The following is a 23,281-nucleotide window of genomic DNA, read 5'->3' on the forward strand; positions in this document are numbered from 1 at the left end:
GAAATTTAACAGGAGTTTGTATGTTAGAATATTATTTCTCTGAGGATGTGAAGAATATCTATTTGTTATCCGGTTTAATCGATAGATTAAATATTAGAATGCTATAGAATAATGCTACAAGCAGCAAAAAAATGGTCTAATAGTCAGTAATCAAACCAAAACCAAATAAATGTTCTTTAACATACAAAAGAAAGGATGTAGAGTAGAGCATAACGTAACAATAGACCCATATAATTTTGAAAGATTGCAGCATTTTGGGTATCGTAGATAACGTTGTCACATAGGAAATAAAATGGAATATTCAGGTAACTAACTGATGTATATATAACCCTCATAACACTTTTAAATCCAGAAGTTTAATACGAATCCCTAAACTCAGGATATATACAATAGTGCTTAAACCAATGCTATTGACTGCATATATGACGAGAACGCTGACAAAACAATGTAAGTAAAACTCAGGTATTAATAAGATCAGTATTACTAGAAAAGCCATCAGAAGTATTGCCAAGAAATGTAGAGCATATAGTGAAATCTAAATATCGTAGAATAAGATGTATCGAGTAGTATCGAGCGAGAACATTATTGATGAGGAAAGGGAGACCCATCGCTGAGAAAGTGAGAAACTAATTGCCAAAAGCAAAGGGTACTTTGTAATAAAGTACCCGTACTCTAAAGCATAAGCATGTCTTTTCCTACTCTTTAAGTAAGTGATGGATTCGACCTTTACTTGATGGAAATTTATTTTATCTGACAATAAAACAGGTATGCGTTTACATGTTATAGCCTGTAACTGAATAAGTTGAAGAGGGGACAACTGTTTGTCTCAAGTTGGTCATTCAGAATTATGACTGTATTTTTTAATTTGCTGATTTCCCTAAATTCTAATTTCCGTAGAATCGAAAAATACCTTAAGGCTTTTATTTTAAATATACTTTTTTAGTAATGAAAATACGTAAACAGAACCTTTAATATACATGTAACCTTTAATCTCTGGGATAAACCCATCTCCTGAACAATAGCGCCGATATATTTATTTGAAATTTTGTACACTTATTTTATCCGTTTATGTCCTTATTATCCATATATGAGTTGTCACCGATATGATAAACTCACTTTTCACAAAGAGACTCTATATTAAGTACGGTGATTACTATACATATCTGATTCGAAATATCGTCGAAAAGTAACAGTATGTAAAATTTAAATTTTTAATGAAAAGTTAAAGATTAGCCATTTCTTATGGGTTTCAAAAGAGAAGCCTTTACGAAAATTTAAGTACTAATAAGACCACCGCAATCGGACGTACCCTTGGTAATGAATAATTAATTAATCGGCTAATCACCCGTTCAATATGATTTTTGTCAAATCGGTCTTTTTTAAGACCAACTATTCTAATTATGTCTATAAATATTAAGGGCATATCTAGAGATAAAGACACTTTACTTTACTTAACTTTATCAGACATGTGCGCTTAGTACAAATGTGACGTATTTCTAGTGCAGGAAACATATAGAGGACCAAACCTAGGGTATTTGGAATTAAGCTGATCCCTGAAAATCACATAATAAATGTAAAAGTGCTATCTCTGCCGGCAAAGAAGTAAAGAAAAACTTAAATGAGAGAGGACAAAACCAGTCAGCTGAGGGAACCTTTCAACTATGTTGAGCTTGGATCCACTATCTACGTATATAATGAACAATATTACGGTTTCTGATTGAGGATCTAAGCAAAAAGCTTATTATAAAATTTGTACCAAAAATACAACAATTGCTGATATACAAAGTCTGCAGACAAGCAAAACAAAGACAAAGTTGTTGCCTTGCTTAAACCTGGCAAAAACTCCAACGACCACAAAAGCTATCGGTCAATATATTTATTTTGTCAGCTATATAAAATACTTCTGCACATAATCCTTAATATAATTTTATCGATAATAGAACATTTACACAACCCATACCAGTAAATACTAGGACTTTTATTATGTAGACGATACATCTCCTGTTGCACAACCAAAAACTTTTGTTGCTGAAGTGGAAAAAAATCTAAATCATATCTTAAGCACAATAAAAAAATAGATGCAAGGTTGAATGCTCGAATAAATGAACTTTGATAAAATAAAGGCAGATATCGAGCACAGTTTTATTAATTAAATCTTGCCCAAGTACCTTTGCTCCCTATAGCATCTTCAGAGGTATCTGAAATAAGCCAAGAAACGTTTTTTTAAAGGAAGAAATTGATTAACCTCGATAAAGACTCAAAGTTATTGGATAATAAAAGTTTTTTGTGATTAACGTTTTAGACTTACTTCGTCAATTTTGGGCTATCCAACAATAATTGCAGAATGTCATAAACATAAAATTAAACATAAAGTTGAACATAACACTACACTAGACAAGGACAAAGAGTTTAAAATTATTTAAAAAAGTCGAAGATACATTCTGGTCGACAACAGAAGAGAGAATGGCTCCCGGTATTAACGGAAATGTTAAGGTGACATGTGACATATGACAGCTTGGATGGGCAGTCACAATCATGTAAATGTAATCTGCACATTTTAAAATTCTATATAACTAAGCATTGACCAAAGGTCCAACTGACACTGCTATAGAAAATTAACTAGATTAATCTAGTTAAAATATTCTATATGTCATATTTCATCAGTTAATTTCCTGTAGTAGTGTCAGTTGGACCTTTTTTCAATGCGTAGTTACATAGAATTTTGAAATGCCTAGGTCAGATCTACATGATTGTGACTGCTCATCCAAGCTGTCGTATGTCACATGTCACCTTAGCATTTCCGTTAATACCGGGAGCCATTCTCTCTCCTGTTGCCGACCAGAATAGCTCCGACTTTTTTAAATAATTTTAAACTGTTTGACCTTATCTAGTGTAGTGTTATGTTCAACTTTATGTTTAATTTTGCGTTTATGACATTCTGCAATTATTGTTCGATAGCCCAAAATTGACAAAGTAAGTCTAAAACGTTAATCAAACAAAACTTTTATCATCCATTAACTTTTTATCAAGGTTAATCAACTTCATCATTTAAAAAAACGTTTCTTGGCTTATTCTAGATGCCCCTGAAGATGCTCTAGGGAGCTAAAGTACTTGGGCAAGATTTAATTAATAAAACTGTGCTCGATACCTGCCTTTATTTTATCAAAGTACAATAAAAATTGACTATGAATCAATTTTAAGCCAAACCGCGGAAAGAGTCAGGTGTGCTCCTTAAAGGTCCCTAACAGAGACGCTTTCACAAAACTGAACATCCAATAGTGTCATGAAATTCTTAAACTCTGTACTTGCTATAAATAGCTTGAAGATAATTTGTATCACACCTTGTCATTCACAGAACTTTGTTTAAAACTAAATGGCAAACTACAACCAGAAAAATAATATTCTTCGCAAACTTTTCAGCTAAAAATGGGAAGCACATCCTTCAACCCTTAAAACGTAGACGTAGACGTAGACGCTTGCACTCTACGCCTTTGCTGCCGAATATACCTTGCCAGTATGGATGACACCAACACATACTTAATACGTAGATTTTGCTATAAATTAGTGAGCCAAATTCAGCGGATATTAAGACTCACATCCATACATAAGCTCTAGAATGTCGTAGCTATTAATCCACCTAATATCTAAAGATAAGTAGCTAGAGAACGAAATAAACCAAGTCTAGATTCGCAACATCCGCAAAAGAATAAGCTGCTCCTCGCCATCTGAACCCTCGAGAGGAATTTCCTTATGGTAGCTATCTTCCTAAAATCTTCCAGGACGGCTCTTGCCTGCAAACACCGGTTAACCTGTGTGAATGTGGGGTGGTACAAGATACATCCCACCTTCTTAGATGACTTTGCCCTTCAAATCACTCTTTTCTGAAGTGACAAGGTTTAATTATTTGAACTGAACATATAAAGTACAGTCAGTAAGCTATTGCTTTTAAAAATCATTGCAAATTTGACACTAACTCCACTTATATTGATTACATATTACCCCTAAATAGAAGATAAAACATTCAGAAGTATGTAATATTGGTGAAGTGGTATATTCTTGTTAGATAAATTAAGCACTCTTCCCTTTTTTGCGCATTACTACCAATTTTTACACAAAAATATCTATCTTAGCACTTAAATATTTATTCTAAGATAAACTATCTAGAATTATATATAGTAAACAGACAAAACCAGAAATAAAATAATAAAGAAGCTGTATACAAGATTACGTAAAACAATGGATGAAATAAAAGAAGTTCTTATTAATCGGATTCTTAAACGAAACGTATAAAGACATACTGACGTTAACAAACTACGTTAGGAAATTTCCGCATATGAAAAAATACATCCAATTTGGTAATGAAATCCTTTTGTATCCATAAAGCTATTTTTAGAAAAGCACGTACCTACCAAAAAAAGGTATTTGATAGTATACATATCTTTTACATACTGTAATGCGTATGAATGATAACAAAAATGAAGAGTCCGTATGAACCGTTTAGAACATAAGCTGGAAATATACGGCTTAATCGCCTAGTTGCCAAACTATCGGAGCTTACTTAGACCGATATACTAATGGTTCCAATATACAGTGAAAAAGATCTGAACGACCCCTATAATATATACACGTGAACTAAGCGATATACATTCATGATACAGGGCTACTTATGAGCTCCACAAAATTTTTAAAAATTATGAAACTATACATGTTAACGAATCGACAGAGTCAATATTATGGAATAGTCAAGTGAGCTCCGTATATCGGTGTCCACTTGACCACGGAGCTCTTTTGAACCTGAATTTTAACATGGGCGGAGTTCACTTTATGCCGTAGATATATATATATGTATATATATATATATATATATATATATATATAAATTAAGGAACACTCGAAGAGTGGCTACTTCATCTATTTATTAAAGACTTTTCGCTTTGTAATCAGAAAACATCATCAGTTCATCTAAAAAGAACAATATGAAAAATCAAACATCCATAGAAAAGTTATTATAAGTGTGTTACCTTAAAAAGATATGTAGCAGTCAATGACATTAAATGTATAAAAAAGCTTACGATAATGGACATTATTAATAATGTCCTTAATTTATATTGGATTGACTCGATATATATTGTCTCGGAATAATGTCGTACTCCTTTGCTCGATATATATATTTATATTGCGATATTAATGGGAATATCACTATATAACAACCAAGGGAATAAACAAATTATGTATAAAAAGTAAATATCCCCGTTACGAATCTCAAATTGTTTATGAGTACATAATATTTTGGATAGACGAATTTGAGTTTGTTTTCTTAGTATCTCAAAACTTCATTGTAGTAATAATAAACATATTAAATTAAAAAGTACGTAAATATTTCATTGTGTATTTTATTTTATTCTTAAGGGTTATAACAACTGGACTAATGGTTTGTATGGGTACTCATGGGATATGATGGTTCATTCATGGGATACTGTTATAATTATAAAAGTTGTGGACAACGAAAATCAAAGAGAACTCTTTGTAGATCCACAAGCGTTAACAGATGGGACTCGATGGGGAATACATGCTGACATGTGCGTTCAGTATGCTCAATGTTTAAAGCGAAACGTAATACCTAACACTGGTAAGTATTTTTATTTAATTTAAATATTTTAAATGATTTAAATTTAATGGTCAAAACGTTCGAAAATCTATTGATTTCAATTGTTTTCTGGATTGTAAAAATAGGTGCCGCTCAGTTCTTTGTAGGTAAAAAAGGATAATGCAAGTAATGGTAATGCGGTAATATATTAAGGTAAGGGTAAGTTAAGATAAGAGTCATGCATTAAGGTAGAGAATCTGCATATCTCTCAACAATGATAAAGAATATAAACAGTAGAAGGCAATTGTAACTATGTATTTCTATCTGGTCGGTCGTCATCAGTGCGGTGCAGGCGATTTAGATTAGAAAAAAATCACCAATGACCAGAAATATGGATTTATGCTTACTATTCATCTTTTTTGATTATAATTTTTAATTAATAAAAATAAGAAACTTAAATAAAAGTAGCTATAATTTTATGGTTACTTTCTAACTTAAAATGACGGTGAAAATTGTATATTGATATATCGTCGGCTTAGTGACACCAAAATGTAACTACATTTTTTCCCGTTTTGGGATATCTAGACCATCGAACTTACTTTAGTGAGTTCTATTAAGTGACACAAAACTGTATCTCTCCGAACACCTAAAACCCCAGTAAGGAGTTTTCACGTAACTACTTTTCTTAGCAATCTTTTAGTGTCACAGAAATGTAAGTGCTGTTACATTTCTGTGATACTATGTTTTCGTACTATAAATAAGCTTATATTGAGTTACATTTTTGTGACATTAATTTTATTGCACTGAATGGCGATTGCAGGTAGCAACTATGGATTTGATAATTTGTTGATTATTTTTAGCAGGGTGGTCCGTTGTATTTGCAGTTCTATTATAGTTGTGAAACGCGTAAATCAGTTGATAATTTGTCTATTATATTTAGCAGGGTGGTCCGTTGCATTTCCAGCTCTGTTACAACTGTAAATACGTTTAATAAGTTTTAAGATAATTGTTGTAGAGATTGTTATAGTAATCGTATAAGAAGTTAGTTTTGTTAGCTCTTAACAAATCGGTACGAGATGATAAAACACAGTCATAATTTACCGTTCTCATCACAAGTGACATATTCAGACAGTGCCTCCCATGTTTCTACCAGTGAACCTAATGTATCAGGATATGAACAATGTGAATATATATTTTTTGGTGACGACTAAGAATAAGTGACAAGTGTGGTGGCCAAAACCGCAACGTAAATGTATCTTCTGTTGCTTTACTCTGTTCGGACATTAGAGATTCCAAAAATTGACAATTGCTTTTTTGAACCTGGTCATTCGATGATGGAGTGTGACTCTTTCCATGGTTATATTGAGAAAGCTTAAAAAAATGTGGACATATTTGACACCACTGGGTGGTACTCCATTGTAAGAATGGTATCAAAGAAATCAAAATACACTGTACACGAGATTGGACAGGAAGAAATTTATGACTTTAAAGCTTTTGTCATAATTCTAATAAAAATCAAATCAACAAATTAACATGGTTGTAGTACAGAAGAGACGATAATAAATATATATGTTTTAAATAAAACAAGAAAAATCAAAATTTCGGATCTTTTGAGGTTATCCGAAAAGAAACTAGGAAATTTTCCATGCCAAATTAAACATCGGCATATGAAGGACAAATGCCAATAAAACGGGAAAAATATAAGCATTTAGAAGAGATGTGCAATAAAGGCAATTATTCCTTTCCAGTATCATCTCTTCTATAAGTCGTTGCTCACCAATAATAAGGACAAACAATCAGATGTGCAAAGTGATTAACATAATTAAATTTATTGTATGAAAATGTTTACATTTAATTAAAAAAACATATTTTATAATTTTAAATAAAGTTATAAACGTCTCGGTGGAAATAAGCACAATATATTTATTAAAAAAATAAACTTTATTGACGTTTCGACTTCTAATTCAGAAATCGTTGTCTAAACATTTTATAAAGTTTCTTTTTTTAATAAATATATCTATTGTGGTTATTCCCCTAGAGACGTTTAAATAGTATTCATTGCCACAAGAAAATAGCTTCAGAACAATATAAAGTTATAAAATAAATTATGATTATTATGTTTATTATTATTAGTAAATTATATAACCATCAGTTGTGAAATTAGATTATAAGGCTGCAGCAACAAAGAATTAGAAGTAGGTACCATTTCATTTTAGAAAAACTTAGTCTTAATCCAACTACAAATTAAATTGCGTGGTTAAGTTTTCGGACCAGATAGCGATTAATAAATTTTAATCTATTGTACTTTTAATTATTATACCTGCCACTCAGTATGTTCATCTCTCGAAATTGATCGATATTACTCAAATACAAATGACTTTGTAATAGGATTAAGATTAAGCTTTTCTAAAATAAAATGGTATCTACGTAAGTCTCTGTAATAATAGACTTTTCAGTTAGGGACACAAAAATGTATCTCCGCTACTTTATCTAATTGTTGATATTTTGAAAACACAATTTATCCGTTGTTGCGCATAATTGTATTACCGTAAAGAATACATTTCTAAGATTAATAATTCGAAACAAAAAAGTTGAGAATAAACTACAGGTAATTACAAAATGCAAATCATTTTTTTAAAATCCTTAAATAAGCTCTCCTGAAAAGTAGTCATTTTTGAGATACATTTTTGTGTCACTAAGCCGACGATATTACTTTGTTTGGACGATATTAGAAAAAATCATGATTTAGTAATATTTTCTACTCACCCCTACGTAATTAACAAGTTAATTACGATTGTCTTTCTATTTTAAAAAACCTGTAATATTAACAGTAAAATAAGTGATGGATTCGACCGTTATTGACTAGAAGTTTATTCTAGATAACAACAAAACATTAAAAACTTTTGTTTTCAACACAAAATTTATTATCTCTACAGCTATTTTGGCAGAGTGCCTTTCTCAAGTGGTGTATTTTACTATGCGTCTATAATGTATAGTCTTTAGCTGAATAAGTTGATTAAGAGAACGCTGTTTGTTTACAGTTGGACATTCAAAATTATATCTATATTTTTTAATTTATTAATTTCCATAGATTCTACTTAAGGCCTTAAGCTATCTCTATTAGGTATTATCCCGTGTTGTGAGTTCGTGGTTGTATACTGTATTATTGAGGCACATCAAAAAAATAATTCCATGGAGTTAATCTTAGAGACTTTGAAGGCCATTTTACAGTACCACCATATCTAATCCAACTGTTGCTGTAGTAATTAGTTAGCATATGCCTAACATATGTAGGGGAAAGAGATCCTAGCTGGGACATGGTTCTTAGTAGGACAAATGATCTGGCAACCTTGTAAGTTGCGAATAACACTTAAATCACTTGTTTTGAGTCATCTGTTCATACACGTTGTGTTTGTGGTTAATTTTCGGTTTCCGACTAATAATAAGAAAAATATTTAATATTTTCAATAAAAAGGTAAGTAAATATATGTCATTTCTATATTAAGACTCAAATAATTTCGTTTATAATTTTTTTTAGTAAACATTTTAAAACCATATTTAATATGTTTTGAAGTTATGACATTAGAGAGTAGATGGCCAGTGAATATTTGTTTGTGTGTTGCCTATTTTAAGTAATAAGTTAAAATTTATTTTTTCGTGGAATGATTCATACTGAGAAATATCTATGTGGTGCATATTGGGACGTCTAAAAAAGTGGTCTACAGTGTAGGTAAAAGTTTATGGTCGGTATGGTCAAATTTAACAGGATATCTAACACAGATATAAAATCATATTTTTAGCGAATAGACAAAGATAACAATCATATTTCCCCTTGGTCTCCCCTCCATATTTCTTATTGCTGCCCATTTCCCAGTAGTAAGACGATTAGTTCCGATTAGTTTTGATTAGTTCCGATTAGTTCCGATCTAAGATATACATATCTTTGGTTCCGATCCTAAGAAACTAGAGGTAGGTCGTTGACATTTTTATCGGAACCGTTTTTCGTAAACTGTAACTAGTTGATTGTTTATCAGTAGTTTCAAATAAGCAGGTACACAAAAAACATATTGACTATTATATTGAAAGAAACTAACGAAGGATATATTTATTATAACTTAAAAAATAAATTAAACAATACAAATAGTACTTACATTTACATGACACATTATTAAATCGCGAATCGTCTAAATTAACATTTAAAAACATACGTTTTTCCACTTTTCTTGTTGTTTCTTCTTTTGTTTAAAATTAAACCAGATTTTGAACATGTGTTCACAAGGAACAGATTTTGTTACAATACTACAATATTTTATGAATATAGTGTTTAAGTTAGGATATACATGGCGATGGTTTTTTCACCACTGTAATGGACAGTTCCAATCTCCGTTCGAAATGTTTTGTGGGTAATATCATCAGACAAATACATGTCGACTTCTTTTATATCTCTAGATACAGGTGTATGTTTAGATGAGTCATGTCCAATAAATTCATCAAAAATACACCATGGACTTAAGTTATCTTTATCAGTTTCTTTTTCTTGTACTGGTTGATTTTCACTAGAACAATCTTCTTTTTTATAACTATTATATTAGACTAATTACTATTATATTAGACTAGAAAATTAACTAATTATATCTGATTAATGAATGAGTTTCGATTTACGATTGATCTGCATTTTCGATTTCAAATCTTTATTGATAGTTCGTCAAAGGATTTATTTATTGTAAATATTCAATTATGAATTATTTTTCTTAGTCAAAATTATTGACCTAGTATTAGAATAATAATTTTATTTTAAAAAAATGCACATTTGTAGAAGATGCAGCTTTTATGGTCCGCTTTCTGAATATTGCAATGATTGAAACTTCTCCTAACGCATTTCTGTCCATTTCGACTACTTCTACTACAAGTACTGACATACTGCCACCGCCACCCAAGCGTCAAAAGGTGATGGATACTTCCATTAATAAAAATATTAGTTCAGAACAAAAGTAACAAATAGATATGGATTTACTAAACCTATGCAAAAACTCGTTTCATCCGTTTTCCATAGTTGAAGAACGAGCTTTTAAAAAGTTTGCACGGTGGATTCCTGGATATAAACCGCCAACAAGAAGAACTTGTTCATTACGTCAGGTTCACTACTTCAGGAATGTTATATCAAAACTGAGCAAATTATTAGATCACAAGTTGTTAAAGAAGTAGAAAATATCTGTATTACTACTGACCTCCGGACATATGGAGTAACTAAGAGTTACATCTCATTAACAGGACAATATTTAACCGAAAATTTAGAATTTAAAACGGTTTTATTAGGCTGCTGACATTTTTCTGGAAACCATAATTCAGAAATCATCGCTTTTGAAATTAGTGAAATTATTAATCAGTGGGGTCTAAGACGAAAAGTACATTTTGCAGTAACTGATAATGCCTCAAATATGGTTAAAGCTATTAAAGATGTTTGTAATGAAAATATTTAAATTGTTTTGTTCATACGTTAAATTTATTGGTGAAGGACGCACTTAAATGCTGTCGTGTACAAATAGATAAAATAAAAAGTCTTTTTTTCGATAATTCGGCAAAAAAACACATTTAGACTTAGACCAAATCTAAATAATGAAGATTGGATTATTTGTTCGCAACTTTCCTAAATTTTACTGCCTTTTAAAGAAACAACAAGTACAATGAGTGGCCAAAAATACTTGAAGTTTAGTGATTGTTATGGTACGCTGCCTGCAAGAATCTTGCAATAAAATTTTAGCAAACGGTAACCTTATATCCATAGTATCCGACGTAGTACAATTACTAATATCGGGTTTAGCAAAAAGATTTAGAGGAATAGAACAGAGTGGCACATTGTCATTATGTACATTTATGGATTCACGATTTAAAGTGCAGGGATTTTCTGATAAAAATGCAGGTAAAAAAAAAACAAAAGAAAGAGTTAAGAAGCAGGTTACTTCTGTATTAAAAGAAAAATAAGTTTATACTATTGAAAATCAACCAGTACAAGAAAAGGAAACCGATAAAGATGACTTAAGTCCATGGTGTATTTTTGAACAATTAATTGGACATGACTCATCTAAACGTACACCTGTATCGAGAGTCCATTACAATGGTGGAAAAACAATTACCATGTATATCCTAACTTAACCACTATATTCATAAAGTATTGTAAATGTGAACACATGTTCAAAATCTGGTTTAATTTTAAATTAAAGAAGAACACGGTTAACAAGAAGTAAAGTAGAAAAACTTACGTTTTTAAATGTCAATTTAGACGATTCGCGATTTAATAATAACGTGTAGTGTAAATATAAGTACGATTTACTATTTGTATTGTTTAGTTTATTTTTCAAGTTATAATAAATATATCCTTCATTAGTTTCTTTCACTTCAATAAATATACATATAAACGATAATATCCATTATGTTTGTTTATGTAGGTACTCTCTTACTTGAAACTACTGTTAAACAATCATAGTTATTGTTTACGAAAATCGGTTTAGTTTCGTTAAGAGCATAGGCGCAAAATTTCGGGCCAATGCTTTTTAAATGTATTCATTTTTTTTCGAATCCTGAGAAAGCTAACAAATATTTTTGAAAAATTTAAACGCAGAATGAAAGGTGACATTATTGCCGAGGGCCAAAAGTACCTTAGAATAAACAAAAAGTTTTTTTGAATGAAATACTTAAAATTTTATTTATATAAAACGATTTCCGAAGTGGAAATCAAAATGTTATATTACACTTATTGTAAAGTAAAATTGTGGCATAATCCTAATAAAAGACAGTAAGCTGCCATTTAAATCCATTTCGCCCAAATTTGATTATCTTAGAACATTGTTCAAATGCTTAAAAGGCAACAGGTCAAATAAAACCAGTAAGTTTGGCAACCTTGAATTTCCCCTTTTTTATTATTTCCACTCATGAAAGTTCGGCGATTTAAAGGGAGGACCTAATATACCTCTCTCTTTTTAAACAGGTGTTTCTCACTCTATCTCACATAAGGTTCATACCGACAATAAACTTTTACCTATACTGTATAGTGGGACGCATGTTATAAGCGTTTTTTTATGGTTTTTATTTAAAAGTAGGTTATAAAATGATAAGAACATATTTTTAACATTTTGCGCATCTAAAATATATAAATGTTTCCAAATGGGATAAAAAACAATTAAGGATGATAATTTTTATAGCTTATTTAATTTTGTTACAGATTTTTTAACAATGCCTCAGTGGGCGAGGGGAAAGCTACAAAACCAATACGAAGATAGTGTCATACTTTACTTGGAAAGATCAAACCAGATGAAGACAGTAGTCCTACAAGTAATCAGCGGTCACAAAACTATAAGAGAAGCAGTAGCAATACATGTCATCGAATGCCATAGTCTGGGAGTCTCTTGGGGCGCTGTTCCTGCTGTTCCAATTATACTCTGTGGCTGAGATATTATTCAACTACAATCTGATGTTTTATTTTGACCTATATTTTTGTCATGTAAGAAATATCTCGTCTTTTTCAAGACAAGCCTTCAGAAGACCACGGCCTGATGCTTTATTTCGACTTGGTGTACCTTTGTCATGTAGAAAATATCTTGTCTTTTTCAAGACAAGCCATCAGAAGATAAATATTTACAAGTCCATTCCCAGTAAATGGGCTTGGGTAGAGGAGCTCTCGACTGAGATATTCGAAGCCCTCTACAGAGCATCCGGAGATAACAGAAGGTGTATAGACCCGTATTTGTTCCTCCGAGGTGACATGGCGCCCGACAACGTGGATTATTCCGAACCTGCCACCCAGCTCGCTTTATAGAACTCAATACACCATTGACTTCAACATGGGTTGAAGTCAAGAGAACAATGGGGAGAGCCACGGAGTGTCTATACTCTAACACTCCGCCATCGAGCTCTGTAGAAGTCCTGATGCCTTCCGTGTGTTAGATGTCTCAACGAGTCAGCCTTCTTCGACGCTTGAAGTCTCGGAAACTACGGAGATCCTGAAGTAGCCACAGTCCCTGCCTGCCCTCCCCGAAATGTGGCGATACCACGGAGGCCCGGGGGCAAACTCGCCTACGAAACCCCAGGATAAAGTGGATGGGAACCTGATTGCAGAGAAGAAGACGAACCGCTGAGAGAAATGGTACACTGACCGTGGATGGAGCCTACCACAGAGGGAGATGCAGTAACATCCAGCCCCCAGGTTCCAGATAAGTGTTGTGTGAGTTTTATAGACAATTCTTTTACTTTACTTTGTATTTTTATACATTTATTTTCTTGTGTAGTTTGACATGTATTTTCGTATTTTTATTCAATAAATATTTTTCCCAGCCGCAGAGTCTCCAGAGGAGGGGGGATGTCATCGAATGCCACAGTCTGTAGACTAGTGCGCATTTCGATGCGCATCGCCCCGCCTCGAATTTTCCCATTGGCTAATGACCTGGAAATCCCTATTTATCGCTCGAACGGCACATATAAATATTGGCGATTTTGGCCGAGAGCTTAGTGCTCTTGGGGCGCTGCTTCCTGCTGTTCCAATTATACTCTGAGATATTATTCAACTACAATCTGATGTTTTATTTCGACCTAGGTATATTTTTGTCATGTAAGAAATATCTTGTCTTTTTCAAGACAAGCCTTCAGAAGACCACGACCTGATGCTTTATTTCGACTTGGTGTACCTTTGTCATGTAAGAAATATCTTGTCTTTTTCAAGACAAGCCATTAGAAGATAAATTTTTACAAGTCCATACCCAGTAAATGGACTTGGGTAGAGGAGCTCTCGACTGCGATATTCGAAGCCCTCTACAGAGCACCCGGAGATAACAGAAGGTTTATAGACCCGTATTTGTTCCCCCGAGGTGACATACACTCTATATCAAAATTGGCTGTACAGCATCATGTTTCAAAATATAAGGCTCCCTCAGATGATGAAAAAGAAAAGTATGATTTTGCACAAAAACATGGGTATAAATCCGTATTTACTGAAGCAGAGCAAGCTATGTTGGCACAGTATTTACTTGATGCCTCTTATATGTGCTATGGTCTAACTGAAAGAAAGACTAGAATTTTGGCTTATTCTTTTGCCATTACAAATTTAATCGTTATACCAGACAATTGGAATTTCAATGGTGCCACTGGGGGTGAGTGGATGAAAAATTTCCAACATCGTAATTTTTGGTTAACATTACGCACACCGGAAGCTACCAGTTTTAATTACTTACGAAGTTTTCTGCAATCACCAACAAACACAATGTTAGTGAGTTTTTTAAAATCTGACAAGTGTGCTTCAAAAGTATAAATTTTGTGCAAGTGACATTTATAGTTAAGACGAGACATGAGTTACGACTGTGCACAATTTTAATTCTATGCCAATTATTTGAATGTTTTAATTTTACTTTCAACTGTTTTTATTTTTACTTGTAAAACTCTACACTTTAAATCAATTAATTTATAACTCTAAGAATTTATGGATAAAGAATTTTTGTCCCAATAACTGTATTGTACTTGTATTGTACCCACTTGATTTTTCCCAAAATTTATAAAAGATAATCTGAATAACATTTCCTTTGTATTTACAGGCATATCCGTATTTGTAAAAACAACGTCTGGTTCGTTGGCAAAAGGCATTCTCTATAAAACATTAGTTTAAAATTCTTATTTGATAAAAAACCAAAACGTTTTGTTTATAAATCCTAAATTTCTAAGATATTTTAATTAAAAGTGTATACTTATTTTTAAGATTTTACACAGTATTTAGTAACTCTAAATAACCCGAAATGTTTTTCTACATAAATTGTCATTAGAAACTATATCACTATAAAAGTCTTCTTTTCTGTGAAACCACTTCTTAATTCTAAATCATTATATTTACAAATTATATATATATATATATATATATATATATATATATATATATATATATATATATATATATATATATATATATATATATTGTTATGATGTATTGTTTGTTTGAATGATGAGCAATGAGTGTTTTTTTAATAATATAGGGTTTTTATCGCGGTTCTCAAAGAATTAGTTTGTAAGTACTTTTTTAAATTATCTTTATTAGATCTACTATGAAACACACATATATATCTAACCTAGCCAATGTAAATTTAAAATAAACTATCTTTAAATTGAAATTCTTATGAAACTAATTAAATTCTATAGACAATGTAAAATTTAAACAAACTATCTTCAAAATTGAAATTGTTATGACACTAACTAAATTATATTAACAAAATTTTGTACCTTTCTGTCACTGAATGCCTAAATAAACTGTTTTCCAGTATATAGATTATAATCACCACTCAAATGTCTTCTTCTCAGCTTCGGTTATCCTTGTTTTTGTGAAATTACTTTTTCCAATTATCAGCTTCCACCAATTTAAGATATTTTTCTTCACAGCATTTATAAACCACCAAGCAAACCAGCAAACAGCATTTATTTTTATTCTTCTTTTCAATATATCAATATCCAATCACCAAAAATATTATTTAATTTTAATATTCAATTAATACTTCTTCCATTATCATCATTTATACATAACATAATTTTTAATCTTCAATAATATTTTCTTTATACTGTTTCTTAATCTTGATTTAACTCACTATATTGAACAATTATAACTGATTGACTGCCTCTAACTAATTTTCATACTAAAACTGGCCATCATAGTAACTGTAACTCATAACTGATTGACTAACTGAATGCACATCTTAAATCCAAATCACCGGGTATTTATATCTTTTTTCATGTTCCAGAATCATCTAGCAAGAAATCATGTTCCATTTGTTCTATTAAATACATGTCTGAATTTTCTGGAACAAACCATTTCGCAAACAAGGCCATCTCCGGTGATCTAGAGAATTCCTTACTTTTCTATTGATAATTTTGTTGACATTTAGGCTTTTCAGATCAGAATATACACTTAAATCAGTAACTATATATAAATTAAACATTTTAAACTAACATTATTATAACCCCACTTTATATTCCTAATTATTAATTTCTATCTGTCACTTACTGTATAGTTGGTTGCCCAGTCACATGGCTCACTTAAATATATCTACAATATTATAATTTTTAAAATACAACTTTTTACAATTATTATATGCTAATTTCTTAAAAATGCCCTCACATAAATAATTTTTATTAACCCTTAACTGGTATGGTGATTTAAAATTACACTTAAAGTATGGCGGGGTCAGATTTGACCCTGTGCCTTTTTTTGCATGCAGCAAATAGAAAACAGAAAAATTTTCATTCAGATCGAATATAAATCCTTTTTATTATAAATAATAATGTTTACATATACTTTTTAATAATATCTGGCCTACTTCTGGCTAAACTTATAAAAATTAACATGGCTTTTCTTATCTGTAAAAAAAAATAGAGAAAAAATTAAAAATAATTTTAAACGGAATTGTTTTAATCAAAACAAACCTAAACCTAGGGAAAAATACTTAAAAACATGAAAAAACATAATAAACAAAAATTCTGACAACTACATTTTGCGCAGTATTTTATTGTTCGGAGCAATTTGTACACATGTTGGACGTTTTGCAATGGTCTTTGCAAATATGCCTGCTACACTCGTCACATACAATTGGATGTTTGTTGTCACTGTAAGGGCATAAGAAGCATCTGGCACGCTTAGGTTGTCGACGTTGAGGGTTATCTATGCTTCGTGGGGCCTCATCTGGGATATTGCTGATTCGCCTTATGGTTACCTTCAATTCCCGAGGAATGTTTTTCATTTGACTTCTTCGAACTAAGTGTTCGTTGATCATTTCTCTCCCTAAATCAATAAGGAAACGGTTACGAACCATCTCATTATTTGGATTAGCAGCATTATAAATTATGCCTGCATTTGCGGCGGAGATGTCCATCATTCGGTACCACAAAGTTAGAGGCCAACGCCGAGTACGTCTTCCTACTTTGTAATTGGCACAAATTTGGTCCAGTACATCAACGCCAACTTTCGTTAGGTTATAAAAGGAGATGATGTCTGGTAATTTCTTTGCTCCTTCTTCGACCATGTTATTATGGTGCATTGTAGACATCATGCAAACTGAGCGATTTCTTTTTGGAACGTATGACGCAATTGTTATATCCTTAGTAAATCCAAAAAGCGAGGAAAGTGGTTCACGTTGCTTACTAGCTAGGAACTCTTTAGGTAACTCCCTTTTATTCCGTCTAATAGTACCTACGTATGTCAAGTTTTGGCGTTGCAATTCTTCAACCAGCTCTAGTGACGTGAACCAATTGTCCCCTGTAATATTACGGTTCGAATTTGCTATTGGTTCAATCAAAGTTAGCACAGTTTGGGTTGGAATAGATAGCTTCTTTGGATTTGCCCTATTTTCATCTTTGCCCGTATATACAAAAGCATTGATCAAATAATGTGTACGAGCGTCACACAAACACAATATTTTTAGTCCGTATTTCACAGGCTTGCTTTTTATAAACATACGGAACCTACACTTTCCCCGAAATCCAACCAACATTTCGTCCACGGTTACGTATTCCCCACAAGAATAGTTTATCTTACAGTTTCCAATAAATCTGTAAAACAAATTTGAAATTGCAGCAAGTTTATCTCCGTCTTCAATACGTTGTCGTCTAGTGGCTGGATTGTCAAATCTTAAGGCTGTTAGCAGGAAACTGAATCTCTTTAGAGTCATTGTTGCACGAAAAATGTCACGACCTGTTCCATCTGTTGCAAAAAGCGAATTTATGTCCTCGTGACTCGACTTGAACACTCCAGCTAGATAGAGAAGACCGAGAAATGCTCGCATTTCTACTTCATCGACATGATTAATAAACTGACATGACAAGGCCTGATCGCCATAGGTTGCCTGCAGTTCAGTTATTTTCTCATTCGTTCTTGCGATAACTTCATTTATAATGTATCCATCGAGAAAAAAACTGAGCGCCTGCAAGGGTGTAGTTGGCTTATTGGTCCGACATGGTCCCGAAAGGCCAGGAATATGCGACACTATGTTGGTGACGCGAGTACGGCTAGACGCAGGTGGCGTTTTCGCCCACTTTTTTCTATTTTTTCCGTAGAAATAGCCACTTTCATCCCCAACAATTTCACTTTCAACAGATAAGCTAACTTCTTCGACAGAGTGCCTATCACTGCCATCAACAGCTTCATCTTCACTCTCACTATCAGCATTGTAGTCACTATCCGTATCGTGATCACTAACAATCGTCTCTGCATCGGAAAGGTCGTTGTCGGTATCCCATAAAGTTTCAGCAATATGTTCAATTTCCTTTTGTGTCAAAGGCGCCCTTTTGTCACGCACGTTCGACATATTATACTTCGATCACAACTCTAAATTGAAAGAACAAACAAAATTGTATTTTTTTCTGGAAAAATAACAGTATTGTGCTTCTTACCCGAAAACGAGAAATTATCCTTTAACGGTATGGCAGGGTCAAATCTGACCCAATTCACAATATTCACGTGGAGCCACTAATTGCTTGCGGGCGACTGATAGCGGAACTGAAGCAGTTGCACGCCTTGAAAGAATACCTCAAATGGTATGTTGCCATATCGCCTAGTTTTTCCGAAAATTACAAAAGAATTTCCAATAGGGTCAAATTTGACCCTGCCATACCAGTTAAGGGTTAAATTCTCTAGTATATAACTTCTTAAAATAACCAAATACTTGTTATATCTAATATTATCTAGTATATAACTTATAAATTATTTTGTTTAAACACCAATCATCTCATATATATATATATATATATATATATATATATATATATATATATATATATATATATATATATATATATATATAAACTAAGGAAACACTCGAAGAGTGGTAGGTTTTTCGGTCAATATGGAGAAATAAAAGACAAAGAAGGTGGCTACTTCATCTATTTATTGAAGACGTTTTGCTTTCTACTCAGAAAGCATCATCAGTTCATCTAAAAAGAACAATATGAAAAAACAAACATCCATAGAAAAGTTATAACATGTGTGTTACCTTTAAAAGACATGTAGCAGTCAATGATATTAAATGTGTGAAAAAGCTTACGACAATGGACATTTAGAGATAAAGTTGTATAAACAATTAATTGAAACTAGGTAGAGTTTACAAATTAACAAACTTAGCACAGCAAAAGAATATGTGCATGAACATGGAAGTTCATCTTATGATCTTTCTAGTTCTCTACATATCAATAGTTTTTTACAATAATTTTTTATATACATGTATGATTATCACATGTTCTTTTGCTGTGCTAAGTTTTTTAATTTGTAAACTGTACCTAGTTTCAATTAATTGTTTATACAACTTTATCTCTAAATGTCCATTGTCATAATCTTTTTTATACATTTGATATCATTGACTGCTACATGTCTTTTAAAGGTAACACACATGTTATAACTTTTTTATGGATGTTTGGTTTTTCATATTGTTTTTTTAGATGAACTGATGATGCTTTCTGAGTAGAAAGCGAAACGTCTTCAAGAAATAGATGAAGTAGCCACCTTCTTTGTTTTTTATGTCTCCACTTTGACCAAAAAACCCACCACTCTTCGAGTGTTTCCTTAGATATATATATATATATATATATATATATATATATATATATATATATATATATATATATATATATATATATATATATATATTAATGTGATATTAAAAGTTTAAAAGTCAGAGGTGCGCGAAGCAATTAATTAGCTAATTAATTAATTAATTAAACCTATTTAAATGATGCAATTATGATTTTATCACACTATTTAATTCTCTTATCTCAGGGTTATATTCGTGCTTCAATATCTATGCTTTACATATGATAGATAAGGTCCAAAAGAATACCGGAATATTAAAAACATATATGATACAACATTATATATTGAAATAAAATTCACACTCAAATATCTTCAACAAAAAATATCTTATATAATGATTATCAAAATTTTGTTGTACGTCCGTGAACCTTCAAAAATTAATGTTATATACAATATAAATTAAAATTTCAAATCAAAATTGTTGTTCTAAATCTCCTGATCAAAATATTTCTATCTTTTCTAAAGCAATTAAAAAAAAACTTTGTTAATAAAGAAAAACTGACGAATGGTAAAAAACTATCTCTCTGATGATGAGTTGTCCAAATCCTTGTTCCTTGTAGCCTACACTATCTATTCTTAGCAGTTCCCTAGGTAATCAGCAATCTTACAACAAATTATTGCGAGCCTCTCGTCTTTAATGATCTCCTTCAAATGCACGTATCGTTCAAAAGATGCTAGCCTCTTCTCCTCTCGATAAACTGAATCTCTCGTTCCGGCCTGAACAGTGACTCTTGGAATATATAAGTAGAAAAGTATAACTTACAATATTTTACTGGATCAGCTTCCGTCAGATACACTTACCCGAAGAAAACTCACAAACATCCACTTCTAATGCTTACTATCACTTGGGAACCACCAGAGAACAACGACTGTTCACCTTGCACCCTTGGAAAACAACTGATTATCTTTTTTCCCTTAAAAATCTAGCTAAACTCTCATTCTTACATACCTATCCCACTTTTTTCAATCTCCTCCAATCAAAGCTCGTCATACGTATCCCCATCTCTTCATTTAGATAACAAACAACAATTTTACCTACAATTATAAATTTCCTAAAAACTATTAACATCCTAATCGGTTTCTACAAATTCTTAAGAACTAACGGAGAAATATAATTTCTAAATATTCTATTCTATTGTCTTATTTACTGTACAAGTCCATTTGGAAACCCCGCTCGCATTGTTCATGACTTCACTTAAGCTCACTCACGTCACGGGAATATCTTTTGCACAGAAAATAATTTATGCATATCTTAAATTTTGTATACTACAAGTCATCCAGGATAATCGACTTTCATTTCTTGGAAATATCTTTTATAGTTTATTAGTTGAATTATTTGAATTATTATATTTTGTACTTTGAAATATATTAAAAGCAAACCAATATTATTTTCAATTTTAAATAGCATAACAATATATATATATATATATATATATATATATATATATATATATTTTGTTTAATAACATATATATATATATATATATATATATATATATATATATATATATATATATATATATATATATATATATATATATATATATATATATACATCCTACTATCATTTTCGCATCGATACATTATGCTTTTACCATCAATTTAGCATCGTCTTGCAAAGTAGCATCTGTATATCGACGCTACTTTACAAGACCTTAATAACTGGTTTCCCGTACTTGTTACAAGAATTTTAACCATCTCATTGATTAGAGTCTCGATACCGTGTTGGTATTTTAAAATATCCGCTTTCTCTTTTTATCCCTTACTGAGTTATGTAAGTTTATTCCAGAAAATGTTTGAGTCTAAAATGATGGTACAGTGAAAATATTATATATATTTAGTTCAGGGTTTTACCGTTTACTCGCTGCCATTATATACATGAAAATGTATATCCCACTTTTATTATCAATCATTTTAGCATCAGAAATTTGGCATCGTTGTTGAATATAATATTACCCACGACGAAATAGTAAATTTAAGAATATATATATATATATATATATATATATATATATATATATATATATATATATATATATATATATATATATATATATATATATATATATATATATATATATATATATATATATATATATATATATATATATATATATATATATATATATATATATATATTTTTCATCTACAAATCATTCTGGCATCATGTTTGGTTAAAAGTAACGGGTTATGATATATTGCAACTACCTATTGTATCTTCGCTCCAATTCGTCCAGTCGCGACGTACAGCACCTCAAATGATAGGATTTAACCAATAAAATACAATAAGACAGAAAAATCAAATATAGCAGCATGTCAAAAAGGCCGTAGTCACGTATCTTCGGTCCTATTAGTCCAATCGTGACGTATAGTACCCCTAATGATAGGATTTAACATAAATAATACAATGGGATAGAAAAATCAAATGCAGAACAATGTCAAAAGGGCCTTAGTTGTGTATCTTTAGTTCTATTAGTCCAATCATGACGTGCAGTACCTCAAATGAAAGGATTTGACAAATAAAATACAACGAGGTATAAAAATTTAATGGAGTAGCATGTCAAAATGGCCTTAGTTATGTATCTTCAGTCCTATTAGTCCAATCGTGACGTACGATACCTCAAATGATAGCACTTAACCAATAGAATACAATGACATAGAAATCAAATACAGCATCACGTCAAAAGGGCCTTAGTTACGTATCTTTGTTTTTAATGGCCCAATCGTTACGTACAGTACCTCAAATGATAGGATTTAACCAATCGAATACAATAAGATAGAAAAATAAAATTTATCAGCTTGTCAAAAGGGCCTTAGTTATAGTATCTGCGGTCCTATTAGTCCAATCGTGACGTTTCGTACCTTAAATGATAGAATTTAACTAATAGAATACAATGAGATATAAAAATTAAATAGAGTAGCTTGGCAAAAGGGCCTTAGTTATGTATCTTCGATCCTATTAGTCCAATAGTGACGTACAGTACCTCAAATGGTACCATTTAACTAATAGAATACTACGACGTAAAAATCAAATACATCAACACTAAAAGGACTTTAGGTATATATCTTTGCTCCTATATATGTTATGTCAG

The 23,281-nt window shown here is 31.5% G+C and overlaps 1 protein-coding gene across 2 annotated transcripts in view; it reads left to right on the forward strand.

Annotated features, from left to right (window-relative positions):
• Window positions 1-23,281, forward strand: part of GC (gamma-glutamyl carboxylase) — a 996,199-nt gene that overhangs the window by 821,270 nt on the left and 151,648 nt on the right. For both annotated transcript variants that reach the window (XM_072545537.1, XM_072545538.1), the window contains one exon: window positions 5,410-5,629. In XM_072545537.1, the coding sequence (XP_072401638.1) occupies window positions 5,410-5,629 (220 nt within the window). The remainder of the gene's footprint in view (window positions 1-5,409; window positions 5,630-23,281) is intronic.

The sequence above is a fragment of the Diabrotica undecimpunctata genome, chromosome 1 (assembly GCF_040954645.1).
Source record: "Diabrotica undecimpunctata isolate CICGRU chromosome 1, icDiaUnde3, whole genome shotgun sequence".
NCBI lineage: Eukaryota > Metazoa > Arthropoda > Insecta > Coleoptera > Chrysomelidae > Diabrotica > Diabrotica undecimpunctata.